This window comes from Caloenas nicobarica, chromosome 1, assembly GCF_036013445.1.
Source record: "Caloenas nicobarica isolate bCalNic1 chromosome 1, bCalNic1.hap1, whole genome shotgun sequence".
In the NCBI taxonomy this organism is placed as follows: domain Eukaryota; kingdom Metazoa; phylum Chordata; class Aves; order Columbiformes; family Columbidae; genus Caloenas; species Caloenas nicobarica.
In genome coordinates, this window is record NC_088245.1 from 78,127,426 (window position 1) to 78,149,987 (window position 22,562).

At 40.8% G+C, this 22,562-nt stretch overlaps 1 protein-coding gene across 1 annotated transcript in view; it reads left to right on the forward strand.

Annotated features, from left to right (window-relative positions):
* Positions 1–22,562, forward strand: part of ITPR2 (inositol 1,4,5-trisphosphate receptor type 2) — a 273,845-nt gene that overhangs the window by 216,565 nt on the left and 34,718 nt on the right. Inside the window, exons 46-52 of the mRNA XM_065626844.1 lie at positions 5,805–5,912; positions 8,400–8,592; positions 11,755–11,880; positions 14,702–14,877; positions 16,212–16,376; positions 18,529–18,724; positions 20,805–20,897. Coding sequence (XP_065482916.1) covers positions 5,805–5,912; positions 8,400–8,592; positions 11,755–11,880; positions 14,702–14,877; positions 16,212–16,376; positions 18,529–18,724; positions 20,805–20,897 — 1,057 coding nt within the window. The remainder of the gene's footprint in view (positions 1–5,804; positions 5,913–8,399; positions 8,593–11,754; positions 11,881–14,701; positions 14,878–16,211; positions 16,377–18,528; positions 18,725–20,804; positions 20,898–22,562) is intronic.

The following is a 22,562-nucleotide window of genomic DNA, read 5'->3' on the forward strand; positions in this document are numbered from 1 at the left end:
GTTGTTCCTCGGTCCTTGGGGTTTTTCTTGTCAGTCCCCAGGAACCGTTTTTATCCTTTCTCGCTCTCTAAGCAGAAAATGAAGCGTTCAGTGAGATGACAGGGGTTTCCCGTTGTGAGGGGGTTTGGTGGTGCCAGATCTCACACTGCCTGGCTCCGGGAGCCAAGGGATTGAAGGGGAGAAAAGAGGAAGAGATTGCAGCTGTGCATGAGCCCCAGCTGCACGAGTGTTTGCACAGCAAGGTGAAACTAATCTGGACAGATGCAATTGTTCTGCTGTTGCTGCAAGTTATATTTTGTCTCGTTTGTCCCTGGTGAAAGACCACTGGCCTTTGGGCTGGCAACGCTACACTGCAGTGCGTTTAGTTACTGACAGGGTACAGATGAAGATGATTCACAGCAGATCTGTCAGTTGTCACGCACGGGGCAGCAGCTCTGTACAAACAGCTCTTGCCTCACTTCCCCCAAGGTCTGTAGTTCATGAACTTCCAGGACTGTGTGGTGGCCTCCCTCTGCCCTGACGCGTGAGACGGGGCTGACTGGCACCCCAGAGGGTTGGCTGGTGAGCCTCAGCTGGGGCGCGGGGTGCGGCCAGAGAGGGCACTGTGCACTGCTGTCGCTTGCAAGCGCACCTCGCGTCCACTTCCCTCCCCAAAAGGAGCCCCAGTCCCCAGCACGCCCCTGCCTGCTGCCTGGCCCAGTGCCCTTCCCCTGTCAGGTGTGCCTGTGGGCCAGATGCCTCCTCCATCAGAGAACAGCCTCGCTGCTGCCTTACAGCTGCGAGAACAAACTCGAGAGAATTGGTGGCAAAGATAATAATTTTAAAAATAATTTTGTTTCTATTTTTTTGGGGTGTTTCTAATACTTATTAGTAATACTGTAAGTACACAGTGTTTCAAGGCACAGAAACTATTCGTGTCTTTATTTGTGCTTCTCAGCCTGTTATCCAGAGCTAGAAAATCAGTTTAACACTTTTGACACTTTGCCAGTGAACCGACTCTTCCATGAAAACCCTGGTTGCTTACAGAACGCTAAGCCTCACCCATTTAGATCTTCATATACCATTCCGGTCATTAAAAGTCACCTTTATCTCCCAGGTTTGGTAGCCTCAAAATGCTAGAGGGTGAAACAGATCTCACAGAATTTGGCAGTCTACAGCCTGCTGTTTCTAGTTCGTATTTATCAGACTCCTGTCTTTTTTGGTGCCTGAAGCAAACCCTAGTGAAATTGGCAGGAGTTTTGACAACTGTTTTGGCTGTGTACTGAGTTAGACCTCATGTCTCCAATGAGGACTGGGCCTCAGAATAGACCTTTGCAGTATCCCAAATCAATGAGTTATTGACAGACAGATGACATGGACGTTCACAGCTTTAAATAACTTTTCTCTGAGAACATTTAAATAGCTGCGTTTTTGTTCAAGGAAATCTTGACTTCAAAACAAAACGCCTGTATACAGGAATTTCCTGTGTTGTTGATTGCAAAAGATGGGACTGCTGTGGTTTTCCATGCTGCTGATCATATATGGAATTCCAAATGACTAGCAAATCTGATTTGATAATAATGTGTGAGGAGTTTAGACTGAGTTTTACTTGTAATTCTGTCATTTATCTCTACTATTTCTTTATTAATGCCTTCAGCATTCTTGGTCTGTCCTCAATCTTTCACATTTTGTACTGATTCTTTATTACAGTATTTTCTGAATTTTTGAAGTAAAAGTGTTTCAAGATGAACAACGGTCCTTCCTTGAGAACTGACTGAAAGCCAAGTGATCTTTATTCATATTGCTATTGCCTTACACATCCCTTCTTTGGAAATCGCTGTTCCAGTGTATGTTATTGCTTCCTCACTCCTACATGCCTTTATGAGTAGTAAAATATAGTGTTGACATTTAAAATATCGTCACTGGCATGGTTGATGGGTGAGTGAATGCCTGACTGAGAAAGTTTTCTCCTCGGAAGTGATATTTTTGGGGGGTTCTCTGCAAAGTCAGGCTCTAGTGATGGTTTGGTTTAGTGGTTGTTTTTTGGTTTTGTTTGTTTGTTTGTTGTGGGGTTTGTGGGGTTTCTTTTAATGTATTAGTTATGCTTGGCGAGCATTTTTGAACTCTGCTTTGCAAACATAGATGGGGCTGTTCTTTTTATTATAGTCACTATTGTCCATGCCCATCTGTGGTCTTGTCCTTCAGCTGCCTCAAAAAGTTTGTGCAGCACTTTGGAAATAACACTTATCTACATCACAGGAGTTAAATATGAAAAAAGCATCAGTCAGAGCTTTTACTGCCTTTACATGCCAGTCACAGACTGTCACCTAGGGTGTATTATCAGCTTGGATAAGCTTCCCATATTTTAGGTTCACAGTTTGTCACTACATTGTTATTTTCATTGCTATGTCTTTGATCTCAGAAAAAGCTCTGCGCTGGTCGAGGAGTCTGTTGACACAGTCCCCTTTGCCCATGTGGGTCTTTGAGCTCATTACAGGGTGAAGGAAGGATCATGAAAGCAGAGCTTCAGAAAACATTGTAGTTGCCAAATAACATAGCATTTATAAAGCTGTTCTTGTGTCTTACTGTGGGCCTCTGCTTCATATCTGAGCTTTCAAAGATTGCTGTCCACACCACGCTATCATTGATGTACCTGCAACAATGCGAAAATATTAGCAGTACTTGGCTTTGTGTCAATGCAGAGGAATCCATCCCACGTAGGAACTGCAATACAAGTAGAAAATAGATAGACCCTTTGCCCCGAGGTTACTATCTGAAGGTCTAGACTATAGAGAGTGAGAACAGAGAGATGAGGAAGTAGAAAGAAAGTTATGAGCACTTATTGCCCAGTACTACTGCTGACAACTTTAGGTAGGTTTCCCCTCTGAAATCTGCTGCAGTTCTTCCAGCTTGGTCAGCCATCCCTGGTTGTTTCCCATGTGCTTTTGCTGGCAGCCAAAGTGCCAGAAGATCCTGGCCTGTTCTTCAGATCATTTTGTCTAGTGCTAGCATCAGGAAGGCCCAGCTGCGTGGTGCCAGGCTCCGTACACACGTCAGCACAAGATAGTCACTGCCCAAAAGCACCGTGTAACGAAGTATGATGAAGATCACTGAATGCGCATGGTTTTGAAGTACGCAGCTGCTGTTCACATGGAACCTGGTAGTAAAATATGCACTGCCTCAAACCACCAGCAGCCTGTTAACACGCTGTGCTAGTCAGTCCCATTACAGCATGAGAGGGCCGAGATGGTTTTCCCTTCTGGTCCATGTGGTAAGGGAACTTCTGTTGCCGATATTTATTGAGAGATACTTTTACAGTAAAAGTTATGAACCGTCTAAAGCATATCAGGAAGCAATACCTTTAAATTTCGTATGGTTTGCAAATGGTATTTCCAGTTCTGTACACAAATTCGAGTATGTTCGTAAAATAAGTTTTTTATGTTACTAATGGAAAATTCTGAATCTATACATGTCCATTTCTCCAAACTGGCATAATTTTAATATGAGAAGAACTATTAATACATCCCTGACTTGTCATTCATTAGAAAACTCAAATTCTTAATGGTTGACTTTGGAGAAAAAGGGGCAAGATACAGGCAAAGTTCCTCTGTATTACGGAAGATAAAAAAAGGGGAAAATATTTGCTTCTGGTAATGTTAATCCATTGCTCTAAGCAGGGTGTGATTGCATTCTGTCTAGTCAGTTCTTTTCTTCATATCTTAAAGAAGAGATATAGCCAAAGTAACAGGCATTTGGAGATGGACAAGGGAAATAATTGAGTCACAGAGAGTCTTCTGTTTCAGGAGGGATGGGAAAGATATGGATTGTTTTAATTTAAAGAAGAGACAAATAAGAGAGGACAGGAGCATACAAAATGATGAATGATGCAGAGGAGGTGAATTGGGCACTCTTGCTTGTCCCGTCGTAAGTACAGAAGCAGAGGGACATTCAGTAAAGCTGAAAAGCAAAAATAGTAACACCATTTAAAGGGAATTTTTAAGCAGTTACTATCTTGTTTCCACAAGCTCATCTTGTTTCTGCATGATGCTGGAGCATATATTGAGGGGTATGCAAAAGACGTACAGAAAATGAATTCAGGTTGTCCTGTTGAAATGATGTTGTGGACGTACTGCAAAGACTACTGACTGGATCAGGTTATATGGCTTGTGTGAAGGAGAAGAACTCGTCAGATAGTCTTAATGATGCTTTTTAGCCTTAAAAATAAGTGGAAGGTGCATAAGATAGATATTAATACAAGTAATGGGACTATCAACACATTTGCTAGATAGAGTAAAAAAGTAACTGTTCAAGGCAGAAATCTACTGTTGATGGAAATAATATTGCTCTGCAGCTATCCCCGTGTGATTTTTTGCATGTTTCCCTGAATATCTGCTCGTGACTCTTTTATAAAAGGCTGATGTTCTGCCACATTGGCTCAGAGCTCTACTGTCAGGGCCAGGCGGACTTCTGTCCTTGAGGAAGTTGTAGGAAATACATTCATTCTTCCTGAACATTCTTCTCTGTTACTCTCTTGCATTTGGACATTCCATTTATTATTCATCTTTAATCAGTTTGTATCAAGATTCAGAAGAAAATTTATTTTGATCAGTAGATTCTAGGGAACTTAAGTAAATAGAATGAATTGTAGGTGTATCTCTCCCCCCCACCTCAGATTAAAAAGAGCAAGTGGCTTATGAACAGGTGTGATCACTTTCTGGTTAGATTATTACGATTTATATTTAGATCCGTGGTTACTTTCAGACTTGGTCCCTGACACTCTTTTTGTAGATGTTAATTATTTTATAATTCCTCAACATACTGTGTTATTTTGTGCAGTAAATCCCAACCCACCTGTGGTGATCATCAAAGTCTAGTTCCTGGGGTCATGTTAAGCGCTGTGCTTGCCTTGTTTCTAATGCCTGTGTCTAGTTTGTTGTGGTCATGTCTGTGTAGTGATTAAGACCTGGATCACATCTGCAAGATAGCCTTTCCTGCCTCAGTTTCCCCCAAGTGGGTGAAATGCCTCAGAGGTTCTGGATGAAAACCACTCACTACGATATAGGGAAAACTGCATTTTTAATAGCGTTTCCTCATGCTTTCTAATTAAGTTTTTGTTTCTCACTGACCTTGGAGACGTGAGTGCGTTTGCTGACATTCTCAGTATTAAACTTTGTGCAGCTACTGAGCGTTAAAAATACTTACTGTTCCACAAGAACAGATGTATTTTATGAATCACGTAAAGTATATGATATGTAAAAGTTTGTAGGAGGAGATACATATTTGTGTGTTTGTGTGTACATATGTGCTTTGTTTATAAACTGTACAGTTAAGAATGTATTTGCCCGCCACTGCAGTCCAGCTGCTTCTGAAATAGTTATGAACATTATCTTGGTAGCCCTGAAATACCAAGCCACAACATGGTGAAGGACAGTTTAGCCATTTGAAATTGCAGAGAAAATTTAATTGTAAATTTAATTACCTAGACAGAGGTATGCAAATTTTATGTCTAAACTTAAGTGAAAAGAAACATTCAGTCTAATGTTTTGGCATTTGTCAAAAGCCCTTCAAAAACCATCTAGGCTGCAGGCTAAGCTGCCTTTCATAAATCTCAGCCGAAGACTTTCTGCTGGCTTTTAAAGACGAAATTATTTCTATTATTCTCAAGTAATTACATTTTTGTTGTTATCTGTGGAAAGAGCCCCACTGGGTTGAGCATGTAAGTATATAGGGATGGGGCGAAGGAGGATTTGTGTTAGTTAAGTGGAGATGATAAAGCCGAAAACATAGCAGCAAGACATAAATCAGATTTTTTTTTCCTTCTCTAGTTGGCTCGTCACAATAAAACATTGCAACAGATGCTGAAGCCAGGGTCAGATCCAGATGAAGGAGATGAAGCCTTGAGGTATTACGCCAATCATACAGCACAGATAGAGGTAAAGAATTGCTCGCTAGAAGATTGAATATGAGACAAGTTTGCATCTTGTGCATGGTTTATCACCTCTTTTTAAGCTTCTGAACAGCAAAGCTTATTCAAATGGTGTAGATTATTTATGAGGAGGAGAAGGTTGAATAATATCCTTTTGGCTATGGGAGAAAAAGGAATGCAACTCTGTTGAAAGTGGATCCAAATAATCATTTTACAATAGCTTTCCTGTGTGTTACCAAACATGTTTTGTTAGGGAAATAATGACTGTGGATAGTAGCTGTGTCATGAAGTCAAGAATAATCTTGTATGGTACATCACTCAAAAAAATGATCATGAGTTTCAAAGCCAGTGATGCTAACTGAGCAAATTAAAAGTTTGGCTAGAGTACAAAGAGGTTTTGGAGTCGTGTAGACATTCTGTATGGCTTTTGTTTAAAAGACCAAGGCTTGGCCTGGTTCATCAGTTCTGTTCTTTATTTTAAACTTTACCCCTGCCATGGATTTGGATTTAGATCAAGATCCACAGAGGTATTTAGGTTCTTAACTCGTATCAGATCCTGGGTTCTCATAGATTTCATGGGATTACAGGCATCCAGATAGGAGTCAGGCACTGTAGTATTTCTAATCCTTAGTGACTTTGTAAGGAGGAGAATTTCTATGGTGCAAAGGCAGGTGCTGCAAGAGGCTGCAGGAAGAAGAGGCATCTGGCTCTCTCTTGGAAATGCTGTATCAAGTCCAAAATTGGCTGAGTATGCAAACTGCACAGTATGGTTGCACCACAGGCAATCCTGAACCTGAGCCAATAGTTGTACCTTCAGTGGGCTCCCAGGCTCCATCAACACTGGACCTGAGCTTGCATGTGTAGGGGGAAGTCTGATGCAAGGTCCTCAGGTCCGTATTGTCCTGGCTGCCATCAAGACAGGCCATGACCAGGTTCTTCTCTGTTTCCCACCATCCTTTTCGCCTGGTACTGGTCACGTTATCCCACCACAATAGAGATGGGAACCTCATGTCTGTGGTTGTCCAGAGGGCAGCTCAATGCTCCTCTTCATGTATTTTGGTACCTTGGTTGTACTTTGAGTACTCCTGAGCTATCTCTTAGCAATTATCAGCTGTGTTATCGGGGTAGGCCATAAATTTAGGCATTAAACAAGCACTGTGGTCTGCTTTTATGTCGCCAGTAGCTTCTTCCTGGTGTAGTTTCTGGAATCTCCTAAAACCTCATGGCTGCAAAGCCTGCTCCTTGGCAGCAGATATGGAGGCCTCTGTTCACAGGGAGGCTTTTTAAATGTCCTTCTGCAGAGCAGCACATGCAGCCTACCTCTTCATTTGAGTCCCTGACGAAACTAAAGGTGTGCCATCAGCTTCCTTCACTTGCCCTACCAGGTTAACTGTTGGTCGCATAGTCCCATGGCACAGCTGCTGGCCTGAGACACAACTATTTATTTAGGACACTTCAAAATAGCCTGTTCAAATTTCATGTAGTGCACATGCCCATGGGCAGACACAAGCATAATTATCCTTCATCCCTAACACAAATGTACTTTAATCTGTAACTCTTAAAAATGGCTTAAGACAGGTGGGGGTTTTTTAGTATGTTCACATTATAAATATGAATTAACAGAGAGAAAAGAGGTTTCTTGAATACAGGACTGTGACTGGAAAAATGAAACTCAACCCAGCATTGCTGGTAGATCAAATGAATGTTCACTGGTCTTCACTGAAGTAAGTCCTAGATCTGTTTGGCATTTCAGATATAGCTCCCCTATATCAGGGTAATTCATTCGTTTGATTTGAAAGTCAAATAGTGGGTTCCTTTTCACTGATGACTGTACAGAGACATGGGTCTAAGAGTCAAGATGAGTTTTCTACTCATTTCTCTATTATTAGTTATGCAGAATCCATGATCAGAATGAGGAAGCAATTTTGATGGCAATGTAGTGAGATGGAACACAGTCTAGCTCACTCGATGACAACTCATTAGGCCCTGAAATACAAACAATGCAAAACCTTGGGTTTTTGCCAAGTGAGCAGATAAGAGACTGACAAGATATGGGTGCTGTCTGAGTAACAAAGTGCTATTTTTGCATGTTCACCTTCACAGTTTATCTCATCATAGAAATAGACTCAACATGAGAAAATAATTATGTAATCCACGTAGAAAGCCCCATAACTTCTGCACTGTTTACTGGGAGAGATTTGTTTCAATTTGTTGCAAAATTGAACCATTCTGAATTAGAACTTTTTTTTTTTTATTTGGGGGAAGTTGGGACCTAGGTTTTGCTGGAGACATATATTTGCCAATATAGGGCAGGTTTTTGAGGATACAAAAGCAGTTTTACTTTGTTTTAGGATTGATTGGTTCAACTTCATTGCAATGTTCAAATAATTTATGCATTAATTTATAAATAAAAAGGGAGGTGTGAACAATAAAATATATGACAAAATTGTTGGGAAGTCACTGATGCTGATAAAAATGTCTATTTTATTTATAGATTGTTCGCCATGATAGAACAATGGAACAAATAGTCTTCCCTGTCCCAAATATTTGTGAATTCCTCACTCGCGAATCCAAAAGTCGGGTATTCAATACCACAGAGAGAGATGAACAAGGGAGCAAAGTCAATGACTTTTTCCAACAGACAGAGGATCTGTACAACGAGATGAAATGGCAAAAGAAAATTAGGAGTAAGTATTGCAGTTTCAAAAAATAGCTTAATTATGCTAAAACCCTGCTTTTAAGCCTCCATTTTTTTTTCAGTTTAATAATACACTTTTCTCTGTTCGCTTCGATACTGAAACAAGCAAAACTGCTCAGGGCTTGAGAGTGTAGGTCAGCAGAGTGTAGGTCAGCCGAGACACTTGCACACTACCATAGAAGAGACATAATATGGAGCAGCTAGTAATCTAAGTAATGTGTTCAAGATGATGTTTTGGACTCCAAAAGTTAAACTGGGGGATGGATGAACTGGGTGTAGTTCCACTAAACTCGGAGTTGCACCTAATTAAGCCAAGGCCCCTAATATTTAACAAAAACATATGTAGCTGCATATTTGAGGTTTGCAGATTCCTAAAAGACCATTAAAAAACTTGTAAATGTCAGTCACTTAAAAACATCTCTCACCAGAACCTCAGCTGCTTTAAATCTGCCTGGCTCCCATGGAGTCAGTTCCCCTTTGCCAGTTCACATCAGCCTTGCTTGACTAGGCCGTACGATGTCCCAATCTGTTACCCCATACTGGTGTATGGCCCGTGGCAGAGGGAGAGGCACATGTACCACCTGAAGCTGCTTGCAGATCTGACAGACATGGTCAAGATCATAGAATCATAGAATAGTTTGGGTTGGAAGGGACCTTCAAATGTCACCTAGTCCAACCCCCCTGCCATGAGCAGGGACATCTTCAGCTAGATCAGGTTGCTCAGAGCCCCGTCCAACCTGGCCTTGAATGTGTCCAGGGATGGGGCATCTACCACCTCTCTGGGCAACCTGGGCCAGTGTTTCACCACTCTCAGTGTAAAAAATTTCTTCCTCATGTCTAGCCTGAATCTCCTCTCCTTTAGTTTAAAACCATCACCCCTTGTCTGTCATAACAGGCCCCACTAAAAAGTCTGTCCCCATCTTTCTTATAGGCCCCTTTTAATTACTGAAAGGGGCAATAAGGTCTCCCTGCAGATCATGGTGGGGAGATCCAAAGCAGGGACCTGAAGAGGAGGTGCAGTGGAGCCAAGGCTGAGTTGCTGCTTTGGTTCACCAGTGGGCATTACAGCCACTGATCCTCGCCAGGACTGGGGTTGCTGCCGCTGCCCGTGTCCCAGGGACAGGCAGCTTGTGCCTGATCAGCCACTGTCAGCTGTGCCCTTTGCTTTTGAAGCAGAGAAACAAGGCTGCAAACTAATTAGGCATCTACAGTATCCTCGAGGGATAAAGAAGAAATGTATCTATTATATATGGATATATAAATATACGTACAGATACACGAGAGCGATCATTCACTGCTGAAATGCAGATGCTGTTGGGGTGGCACACATCAGCTGCTCACAGCAGCATTATGCAATTGATTAGGAAGGAAGTGAAGAATAGGATCTATGGTCAGAGCAGCAGGGAGTTTGGATAGTCGAAGCAATATGGTTTAATGTAGCAGCCTTAACATGGAAACATGAGTGTTGGCTGTGGTTTTTATAAATGTCAATTCCCAGGGTATAATTTTCAGAGGCAGTAGTAAGTCTTCAGCGTGAACCCTGGTAGCCCAGGTCCGCTTTTCTTGGTGGCACTGTAAGAGCTTGTCTGTGCTGACAAACTGACCAGAATATATATTGAAAAATAAATTATTCCAGAATAACTCCCTGTCTGCACCATCTATTTGGGAATAAAATCACTGTATTGTAGAAAAATTAATCTAGTAACAAAATCACATCTGTATGTTTTGCTTAAGAAACACAAATAAAAGAGCCCAACCCTACACTTACATAGACCAGACCTGCCTAATGCTGTAAGCAAAGAAAATTGGTTTATTTTTATTCAGAACAGAAGTTCCTCAATCCCTTTCATCAGTAGAATGGCCCACAAGTCTCCATGTGTTTTTTTTTATTTGAAGAGATAATGCAGGTTTGAGGCTTAGTTCATTCTTTAGCCAAGTGTCTGTTAGCATGCAGTCTGTGTTGCTTAAACTGACAGATGTCATTTGCAATGGCTCCAAATGCTTAAATCTCAGCAGTTAAGAGCATAGGGTTATCACAATAAAATCCGGATGTTTACCTAATCACAATTAAAGTCTTTTTAGACTAAAGCTTGAGACAGTCATATGCATTTGAAGGAGTCTGCTGTTCATAAAAAGTTAGCCGGGTGCAGACAAGTCAGGAATATGCTCTGCATACTTGCAGGAGGTTCTCGGTACCTTAAAATCTAATTAATAAGAATACATCATGCTCGAATATCTAACTAGAGATTTTTTCACACTATTGCACATAGAATCTTGTTTTAAATGTTCCTTTAAACATACTGTATCCCAGTCAAATATATGAAGTACTTGCCTGGGTTTTAATACCCTCTGATCTTGTTCCTAGCCTTTTTGCTGAATTGTTCATATGACTCTGGACACAAAATCTTAAACCTATTTTGCCCTATTTCCCTTTTTAGTCATTTTAGGTAGGTTATATGTTCTTTGGGATATAGACTATTCCTCTGTACTTGTACAGTACTTCACACGTGGAGATCCTGGCTTCATTTGAGTCCTTTTAAGCAGGAGTTCAGAGTTGTTCGTCAGCAGGTAACCTTGGACGTCTGAGGATCATGCAGGATATAGTCAGCTTTCATAGAAACAAATCCCTGTCAGACCAAATTTCACTTGCTCCCCAAAGCAGATCAAGATGTATTTGGTTTGACAGAGGTTGGGAATATACCACAGTCCTGAAACCTTGCCTATTCCGTAATTCTTTGAATAATGTCATCTGTGTATTTGGTCCAAATGGGTCATCTGGAAGACCCGTTCTGGGTCTTCTGGTTGACTGCCATGGAGAGTGCTAAAATCTATTTGTTTGCTTGATTTTATGTCTCCATGCACAGAGGCTACAGTTTCAGAGGCAGGTGAAAAGACTCCTTCGCAAAAAATCCAGTCCTAAAATATTAGCAGAGGCAAAACAGTTATGTAATAAGCCGTATTGAGATCTTTGGATTAAAAGCTCTGCTTGACACTGTTTTATGGCAAACCTATATTTAATATTTGTCTGTTTTAGTTAAAGATCTGCATATTTTCTTCATTAATCTGTATTTTTTAATGACCTTGCAGCTGTTAGTGATTAAGTTCCTGCCTGCTTTCATTTCACTGATTGCTGCTCTTTTCCCCATTCTAGATAATCCACCCTTGTTTTGGTTCTCCAGACACATCTCTCTCTGGGGGAGTATTTCCTTCAACCTTGCTGTATTCATCAATTTAGCAGTTGCTCTGTTCTACCCCTTTGGAGATGATGGAGATGAAGGCAAGTGGAGTTTGATTTTATTATTCCTTTTAGTTTTAGATGCTTTCAATTTGAAGGTAACCGTTATGTAAAACTGCATCTTCAGGTATACTCATATCTGCAGAAGCCATTTAGTATCTTTTAAGTAGGTTCCAGATGTTGTCTGAAACATGGTAGTTGATCTTCTGTGTGTCACATGGCCCAGGCAATATGAAGAAAAACGGACAGAACATAGCTGCTAAGCTGAAGATTATCTAGATGATCTGAGCTAATTCTTCTATTTTTTTTTAATATTGCCATATCGCAGTATACTACTGCATGCATTCAGTTACAGCTTCTGAGCTGAAGAAGGATTCTTAGCAGCAGAGCGACAGAGATTCCTTAAAACTGACCAATTTGAACAACTTGCAGTCTTAAAAAACATAGGGAATAGAATGATTTGAAAACTAGCTTGTTGGGTTTTGATTATGTTTTTGTTGGGATAAAAGGACATAACTGTTGCAGAGGATAAATGCATTATGTAAAAATACACTTAAAACCTATGATTCTGTCTCTGCTTCATGACACGTCACAGGAAATATAGCAAATAATAAATTTCATTAAATAAATGCAGCAGACCAGCAGGAGGCCTATTTGAATCCAAAACAAGCTTAATTGGGATAAAGGAGACTAAACAGTTCAGAATACTGGTAATGGGAGTAGAGCCATTCACCTCTGGGCCTTTGATTCATGTCCGGTCCAGCCAGTAATGTGACTGAAAGTCACCTCTGTCTGGTGGCACGTGAACTGGGCTGGTGGAAGCAGTCCAGCTTCTAACAGATACATGTGCTTTTCACAAACACCAGCACTGGCACCAGCAGACATTCCTGTTGGCTGGCTGAGCAGAAAGGCTGCAGATTAAAGTATATTGGCATGGAGACCATGGTGCCCTTTCGCCCTGCAGGATGGTCTCTGCAGGTCACGCAGCGAAGTTTGCAGGGCTGTGCCATGTAGAAGGGAAGTGTTTGTACTTAGCGCTTTCTGGTTTGTAAGCTGGAGGGTCACTCGGAGTGCACACACATTAGAGCCCATGCAGGATAAGAGGAGAAATAAAAAGTTAAAAATAAACCTTTTAAACTACTGAATTTTAGCTAATCTATACTCACGGAAATCCTCTGGTCTGCAATCAGTAAGTATTAGTGCTTACTGTGAACTGCAGATTTGTATAGTATTAGTTTAAGTGGCCCCAGTAATCCAGTGATTTCAGTGACAGCGCATTGCAGGATTCTGGTTCCTATTGCTTGTAAAAGCAGAAGTGATTCCTGAATAATAAACAACAGGTGTGGCCAAATGCAATCAGCACGTCGTAGAATAATTTCATAAGGCAGCCTCCTTTTTCCCAGGCTCCCCCTCCGCCAAAACCTGATCTCGCAGCCAGAAACTGTATCCCATTTTTCCCCTTTATCTTGTGTAAAACCCCCATACTCAGATGTCTGAGGTGTCTGGGCTGATCTAATAACCTCAAGAATGCTGCGTTTCAGTAGATCTCTGCAGTTCTTACATATATGACATAAGCAAAATGGTGCTCCTTGCCTCTGGCGTGCATGTCTGCACACATTACCGGTGTGGGTCCTGCAACAGGAAACGCTCGGACCTGCAGTAGGCTAGAGGAAAAATATTATTTGTTAAAGAAACACTGAGTGCTTTGGCCTCACCTTTCAGCTCTACTTGGAAGCTTTTAGGATCCATTAAAAGTTTCCAAATCTTGTTGGCAAAAAAACTATCTGACAGAGCCGACCTTGAACCTCCTGCCAAGGATATAAACACTCTTGAACTCTGGAAAAGTTCGGATGCCGTCTGAATGTTGAGGCTAGGGCCTCATCTCATTGTTTTCTAATCCAACTGATGCTGCTCGGCTGTGTATTTGTTGCCAAAGAGATAGCATGATTTCTATTGTGAGTCTAGCTAAATTTCTATTCCCTTCTCCGCTGTCACTGACCTCTCAGTTCATCTGATAACAATAGAAGTCAGTGTGCAAGCGTGACAGCGCCCTGAGATCTGAACGTGCTTTTTATATCACGGCAACATGGTGTGTTTCCAGGGCTTTAAGGAGAGGAGAGAGGGAGAACAGGGGCATTGCTCAAAAACTCAGGGAGAGCCTGGAGCCAGCATCTTGCAGAGCACCAAAGACACCGGCTCTGAAGGCTCCCATGCCCGCAGGAGCTCAGCGAGACCCGGGACCCGCCGCCTCCCCGGGAGCCAAGGCACAGCTATTCAGCTGCTCTCGGCAATGCAGATGCTGCCTGTTCCTGCCCGAGTCCCCGTGGCTGCCTCCTGCTGCGGCAAGTGCCTAACTCCCGTGCCGAGGCGGAGGCTCCCGCTGAACACCCGCGGCCCTTCAGAAGAAAGAAAGCGGCGTTTCTAAAACCGGGGTGCTTTGGGGGATCGAAACGTGACACTGCGGCGCGGTGCCACTTGCTGCGCCACCCCGAGGAGCGGCTGTTCCTGTAGCTGAGCGATTATGGAATGAGACTGGAGGAGCCCTAATGATCCCTGCAGAAGGGAGCTGATTAGTAGCTTGCTCTGGGAGAAGGGTAAACCATTTCATCTCTGAGCACTCCTCAGATTTTAATGGAAATTTCGTTAGTTGCTCTTATTTATTACCTGTGCAAAAATCAACAATACTATGATAATCGTAGCTCTTGCTGCAATTAGGGCGAGTTGTGGTCAGCAGTTGTGATGCATGAATCATGCTTTTTGTTAGCTATATTGGCAAAGGAATTGATCTTTTGGATCTGTTTCTTGGTGGAAAAAGGAGTCTCCAAAGATGCCTTTCTCAAATCTCCCTTTCTCTTCTATGCAGGCACACTCTCTCCGTTGTTTTCACTCCTCCTATGGATAGCAGTGGCATTTTGTACAGCAATGCTGTTTTTCATCTCCAAGCCTGTTGGTATTCGACCCTTTTTGGTGTCCGTTATTCTCAGGTCTATATACACTATAGGGCTCGGTCCTACCTTGATACTTCTCGGTGCTGCTAACGTAAGTACTTAAAAAGCAAGCAGAATTTCCCTTTCAGCAGAAGCAGAAATATTGAGGGTCCATTATTAAAAAAAGCCCTTGATTAGAGTTGTACAAATAACTTCTTTTTCTGGTCACTGGTTAAGCCAAAAAAATAGATCATTTCCAGTCATCCTGAAACAGCAGTATCAGCAAAGTGGGAAGCTAAGGAAAAGAGCTGTTTTGGTTTTGTACATATGCAAATATTTTAGAAATAAAAGCAGTATGAAATTTAAAGAAATGTTGCTGAATAAGTGGAATCAAATTTAGATTTTTCTCATGTTAAAATAATATTTTTATCTACCAATATGCTCAGCAAAATTGACACAAATTTGTGAGATGTTTCTGTGGGCTTAAATATGTTTTTGAGAAGAAAAAGGTTTTCAAAATTAAAAATTCAGCTGTTTTCCAGATCTCATTAACTTAGACATGAATACATTTGCGTGTTTGCTGAGCTTGGTAAGATATACAGTCATGCTCGCAAGTAATCTGTTTAGATTTCTGCCTGACTGCTACAGCTCCAATTCACCGTAGCACAGGGCAGCAAATTATTGGGCTATTCACCACCAGCTCTGTGCAAATTTCACATACTTAAACGTACCCAGACATATAGTCAAAGGTAAAGACAAGTAAGCAGCACTTGCCCATATTAGATTTGTGAGAAAGAAAACATGTCGAGTCCTCATTGCTTGTCCTGAGCTACCAAACAGATGAGATTGGCCCCTTTCATATTTACTTCTGCACTGCTGTTCTCATGCAGGCAAAGCTCAGGAGCAATGGACAATATGATGCTGTTGCTTAAATGCTATACTTCAAAAATGGCCCCGGTTTGTTCTGTTTTGTTTTGGTTTTTGGTAGGGATTTTATATAGAAAAACATGATCTGAAGGAAATGATAGATTTTGCACACCCCACACACACTTTCTGTTGAGTTACTGTTGTTCTCTTTCTAGTAGCATGCCCAGATGCTCTTACGTGGTCTTGGGTGTAAACTCAAAAAACTGTTTGGAATTTGTTCCTCAGTTGTTTTTTTAATGCCTTGTGACTTTAATCCCACACTACCAACCCACTCAGCTTCACAATGTAATGAGGCACAGGGCAGTGTCAGAGGGGTGATGTACTTCCACTTACTCTCATGGGCTTGTTCCCAGCGTACCCTGGGAGCTGGATTTCTCTCATCTTGCTCCAGCTATCAAAAGTTCATCATTTAGTCAAAGCAACCTGTCTAGACTTTTCACATGCTGCAGCAATGCAAACAATAAATAACGGGATTTTTCTGATGGACTAAACCCAGCCTTTGTTATCTGCCCCCCACAGCTTTGTAACAAGATAGTGTTTCTGGTGAGCTTTGTTGGGAACCGTGGAACTTTCACCCGTGGCTACAGAGCGGTCATCATGGACATGGCTTTTCTCTATCACGTAGCGTATGTCCTGGTCTGCATGCTGGGCCTCTGCGTGCACGAATTCTTCTATAGTTTCCTGGTAAGTATGTGCTTCTGTGGAGGGGAAAACTTTGCAAAAATAGAAAATACCGTTACCCATGCAGCTGTCTTCAATTTCTTCCTGACAATCAAGCCAAATAGTGTATTTTTAGCATGCTGTTGTGCTGCTGCCCCTTAGAAGCTGCTGTTTTCATTAAAACCTGTTTCTGTTACTTACTTTATCTGTTTTAGAGTTGAAAGTTTGCTCATTTCTTTTCAGACAATCATCATACAGCCCACTCCTTTCTCCTGCCCTTCCCCAGCATATATATATTCTGTATACGTTGTTCCTGTATGTAGTGTCAGTCACAATCCCTTTGGGACAGGAGTTGTCCACTGGTGTGTGCATCATACTTATACCAAAGGATCCCATTCCTCAGTTCATCTTGCAGCTCTAATTAAAAAAAAAAAAAATATATATATATATTTATATATAACTTGGGAAATAGGGATGGCATGGCTCTGGTGTAGCAGGAAGATTCATCACTTTAAATGTATCCCACTTTCATTTTCTTTTGTTGCCATTACCCAGATGGAATGCCTTTTTATAATGTGATACAGGTGCAATGAAAATGAATCATGCAAAATTATGCTAAACTCAGCTAACTGTTTCCTTCATGCCGAACAGCAGTAAAAGGTGTTTCACTGCTCTTGTTTTCTAATCCTTTTGCTTTATAGTGGAGCATGTGAAACTTGTAGGGAGACTGACTAAATTGTGGTAATTTACACGGGCTCACTTTCCTGTTGTCTTTTTCTCAGCTTCCTGTGAATAGTGGTGAATTCCCAGCATTTCACAGAGGTGTGTTAAGCACATGAAAATTTTCAGGGATTCAATCCTTACTCTATTGAGTCAGGTTTTCCAGATCTTGACATTAAAGTCAGTTTCGAAGTTTGGGCAGATTTCAAAGGAGCCAAGATTTTGTGGTTGTAGCTGCAGGACCTTTTCCAAATGGCTGTAACTCTCCTGCTTAAAAAAGGCACAGCAAACATTCTGTTACTCCTTCAATGAGTAAGGCGATCTGTACCTTAAAATACTTTCCAAAGTGCCAAGTAGTTTAAGAAACATTTTATGTACTTACTTTTTTTCAGTGACTTCTGTTGACAAATGTCCATGATTCTTGGATGTTACAATTTTCTACGTTCCCAGGTTACAACCAGATGTTCACTTTTTAGTGGGAATGTTCTAAACTCTCATACTTATTCCTCATTTTAAGCTTTCTCTTGTATGGAATGGATGATAAGTGTCTTTCCTCTTTCTTCCTTTATTATTAATTCTTTCACAAGGCTGTGGATTTCAGATCTTGTGAATTGTGACTAATACCTTCTTCTGTGGACCATTTTGATAAATCATAGTGTGTCACTTTATATCTGTAATCTGTGTGTTTTGAAGTGGAAATACATACATTATAGATAAGGTCCAAAACACTATAGAACATAAATAGAATTATAAGAGAAAAAAAGCTATAGTTTCTTGAAAAGCTCTTATCATGTTTAATTGCTATTTTAGGCCTTTGACATTTAAAGTAATGTTATCTTAATGTACATTTTTCTTTAAATACCAAGAAAACATATAGTGCAGGGTAAAGAAGAATAGAAACAGTGTAGTGAATTTAACTTTGTCCTAAAAAGAGATGGCTTTAATCTTTGTACATGTGAGTGACACTAAAATGATGCCATAAGCTCAAAGAAAGAGTTTACAGACATGTAATTACTTACATGCATGAGTGCAGTTTTGAGTTGCAACCCATGCATGCTTATCAGATGGGATGTAACATAAAAAATCAAATTGGAGATGTAGATCCATAGTATGAAGACACTGGGTTTTAATTTTAATTTAGTCTGGTTTTGAACATGGGGAAGCAATGGATCTTGTTAGTAACCATTACGCAGGTCTGGGTAAGGCTCATATATAATGTAAACTTTGTAACTTTGGATTTTGCTATAATCTGTCTTAAAATGTAAAGTTCTGTGCTAAATTTCTCCTATAAGCATGCCTAGCTCCCACTGAAATCAATGTGAATCGTGTGTTCATGAAGCTGAGAATTTAGAACGTGGCTAGATGTATGTTTCAGTAGTTCAAATTATTTTCCTATGTAACGTCTATATATTGCCTCATTCGTATTCATTTTTCCTCTACTCTGTGCTTTTCCCAGCTGTTTGATCTGGTATACAGAGAAGAGACGTTGCTAAATGTGATAAAAAGTGTCACCCGGAATGGTCGTTCCATTATCCTCACTGCAGTGCTAGCACTCATCCTAGTTTATCTCTTCTCCATCATTGGGTTCCTCTTCTTGAAAGATGACTTTATCATGGAGGTTGACAGGTTGAAAATCAGGACCCCTGTTGCAGGTATTGTTTTTTATATTAAAATTTGCTCCCAACATATACCTTTTATGTCTGCCTAACCTAACTTTCGCCTAAGGAAATTAAATTTTTTAATTTGTATCTGTGAGAGCAGAACTAACCCCATATACCTTAGGACTCAATTACTCTCTGGGTAAAATTTAATGTGTATAGGGTTGTTTTAGACTAGGCTTATCTGTTAAAATACTAAAATCTAACGCTCTTGTTTTATTTACTACGTTTTGGTTTTGAACTCGTGCTAATATGAAAAAAAAAAAATCTACATTTCTTAAGTATTAGAAAGAGCAACTCAAAGTGGATCCTCTTGCTTCTCATCCCACCTTAAAAGCAGCTCATAGTATTTTCTGTGTACTGCATGAGGCTTGTGATCTTAACATGTTCAGCAGATGTATTCATTTGATTACCTTTTAAGCATTGTCCAGCAGACATTTATTACAGAATCCACGCTTGTGCTGATAGGAGATTCCCTGGAGCATCTTTTAAATTCAGTGCGAATTTCACAAATGTCACCAGTAGTGTATAATCTTGGCTTCAGTAAAATCAGTGGGACGTTTTTAACCAGTTTTTAAAAGGCCAGGATTTCAGCTTTCTGGAATGAGAGATTTTATCAATATGGATAGAGAGTTACAGACTTGCTTTGCTAGAAAAAAGCCACGTCTGGGCTGTTGAGATCTTTGTATGTGTTGCCAACCAGCCTGCTGGGAGCGTGGGCAGAAAAGTAACTGTCTGCAGAGAAATACCCGAGAGTAGCTTCTGGTTAAATTCACAGAGGCACAATTTTCCCAAATACTGAGCAGTTCAGACCTGTACACAAGCACAGAAAAACTGGTGGGATCCACCCCGAACTGTGTCCCCTCAGTGTTTGCCAGCCTTTTCCTAAAGTTTTTATTTCAGGACCTAAAGCACACAAACAAGGCAAAGCTCGTTCAAGACTTGTGGGCATGGTGCACTCATATAGCTGTTTAGATATCATATGAAAAAAAGGAACCCAACAGATTTCTTTAACACACCTTGCTTTTTTGCCACTGCTCATCTTAAAAAGGCTGAGTGGGGTTATATTTGACTTACCATTCGGTTTTGGGACAGAACTTACCATCTGAAGTTTCATTTTGAAAGATAACTGTGGCCATCATAGAAGAGGCTACACGCAGCGCTGGTCTGATCCGGTGCAAGTAGTTCTTGTGTGTTTGTGTTTCTTCTCTCGGGTTCTTGGCAGATTTTTGTGGTGTGGATATATTCTTGCTGGCTTTATACATTGCCATTCCTGATCAAAAACTCATCAAGAAAATATGCTGACGATATACTGGTGGAACATTATGCATCGCAAGACGAGTGCTTTAAATTTTTTCTTTATCAAGTAGCACAAATAGAAAGTCAGAGTGGATGTTTTCTGTGTTACACAGATTGTTTTAGGCAGTTACTTTGGTTGGATGATTTTGCCTTCATTTTTTTCTCCTTAAACCTTTTTGTATCTCTGATTTGAAATGCAGAAAATTGTTGAAGTTTCACAAGGTAAAATTGGTTTGATAAAATCAAGCTGATGTACACATTTACCCACTTTGGGAATGTTAAATTAGTGTTTTACACAAACCCATACATATTTACAAATGAGTACCAAACTGTGTTATAACCCTTGAAAACTCTTAAATATTCTACATTCAGGATAAATGAACATCAGCTGGGTGTCCTTCTTGTCAGCTTTTGTGAATAATTTATCTAATGGTTTTAAAACTGACATTATTTTCGTATCTGACAGTTGTTTCTTGCTTTGAATATATTTTGTTCTAACCAGAAGTAGCAGCATTTGATGTAGATTCATTAATTTCAGGAGATGAAATGGGAATAGCTGTGATATATGGTAAATATAAAACTGTGGGTTTGTTCCTTGTGATTGCTTTGAGCTGCTGAGGCAGACTGTTTGAGGAAGGAGGAATCAGTAGTATAATTTGTTCTGCTTTTTCTTCTCAACTTTTCAAATCAGTGATTCATTTCTAGAAAATAATGATTTAAAACTTTGTATCAGTGCAGTATCTGTCATTTTGTCAATATCCCGCTTTTTCCACAGGTATTGGTGAAGTCCCCACTACAACCCTCACATCAATGATGGGAGCCTGTGCAAAAGAGAACTGCTCCACAAGCATCCCAGTTATTAACCCAGGTTAGTAAAAAAGTTCCCTCAAACCGATGATCAATTAGAATTGAAGGATTTGTGTGTTTGTTATTGTCGTTATTGTCATGGAGACTTTTGCTAGTGTAAAGTTATGATCGTTGTTGTAAGTCGGACGTGCTCAACTTCCGCAAGGCATGGAGCTTAGTTGGCAACTTGCCTTTAATGTGAGTGCTTCCCACACCTGATTTCCAATTTCACTGACGTTAATTTGGTTATTAAAAGAGCTTGCTGAATCATTATGCTTGAACATACAGGTCTCTTCTTTCCAGCTGGCTTTACTGAGAGCAAAAGCTTGCTGCTTCTCTGCAGCATCCTCACCTGCACACACTGAGCCACTATTAGATCCATTTAGGGCCACATAAGTTGATTTTAATGGTGTAGCGTTTATCAGCAAGCTTTTGTGTATACTTCTTACATGCGTCTAGGCCAAGGTTGTAGTGTAGCCGGAGGACGGACGAGCCCAGATTCAGGATCAAGTTATTGTGTCTTAACAGTGGCTCAGCTAAGCACAGGCAGCAGTCCGTCTGTGCATTCTTAGCTTGTGACAAGTGCAAGGAAATGTAAACTGTAACAAGCCTTGCTTGTGATAGGTAAGTTGTGTGGGTTCATGCTTGTGACATGTGAAAAGTTCAATTGCTCTGGTTCAGCAGATGAGTCCACCTGGTTTTACTTCGATACCTGAATCTGATCTGTATGTCAGAAGGACCTTGTCAACTTTAAATATGCTCAGTTAACATGAAAGGTCCGACTAGTGTATCCTGCTGGGCTAGTTACCAGATACAGGTTACCATATACAGGGTTAGGAAGGAATTTTTCCTATATCGAGCTGACAGTGCTTTTCCCTCTTCTGTAGTTTGAGGCTACAGGGTGACTTGGGAGTTTTGTTGGCCAAGTGCACTGCTGAACGGGGAACCTTTGATGGTGGTGCTACTCCATCTCTCCTACTCTCTTCCTGTGGCACAGGCCAGTTGTCGCTGCTCTTTCACTGCAGATGTTAAGTTTGTTTTAGTGTGTTGTGGCTTCTGCAGTGTGTGTGGATGGTCTATAGCAGGGGTGTCAAACTGTGTAGGAGTAGTTACATTTATACAGTCCTAAAATTACATTCGGTGCTTTGAAGGCAACCGCGAGGCTGATGCGACCCCCGGTGAAAATTAGTTTGACACCCCTGCCAGGCTTCAAATATTTACTGCCAATGTTGGCTGTGATTGCTAGGAGTGGAAACTGAGGACATAAGTGGTGCCTTCCTATCCTGTGTTCCAGTATAACACTGTTTCACATGCTTTATTCTTCCACTACTAATTTTTGAGTTTTCAGAATCAAGGGTTTCAGGGAGAGGGCTATAAAAGTAGGCTTTTTCTCCCCAGCTGGTGTGTAAGCAGGCCTCATAAACAACATGGAAAGCTGTCTGTCTAGGTAGAGAAAACAGTCTAAGGGCTATTGGCAAAGCTGCTGTATTCAGAGTAATCAGTCAGTCAAAACAGATGCAGTGTGGCTTTTGCCAAGCTCTTCAAATGGTAGAAATCTCACATTTCGTATTGTTTGGGTAATGTTTCTTTAAAATTAAACAAGGATGAAAGGAGGCTATGCAAAACGTCTAACTGCACTGTCACTTAATTTTGGAGAAGTTTTATTTATCTGGTAACATTAGAAAAA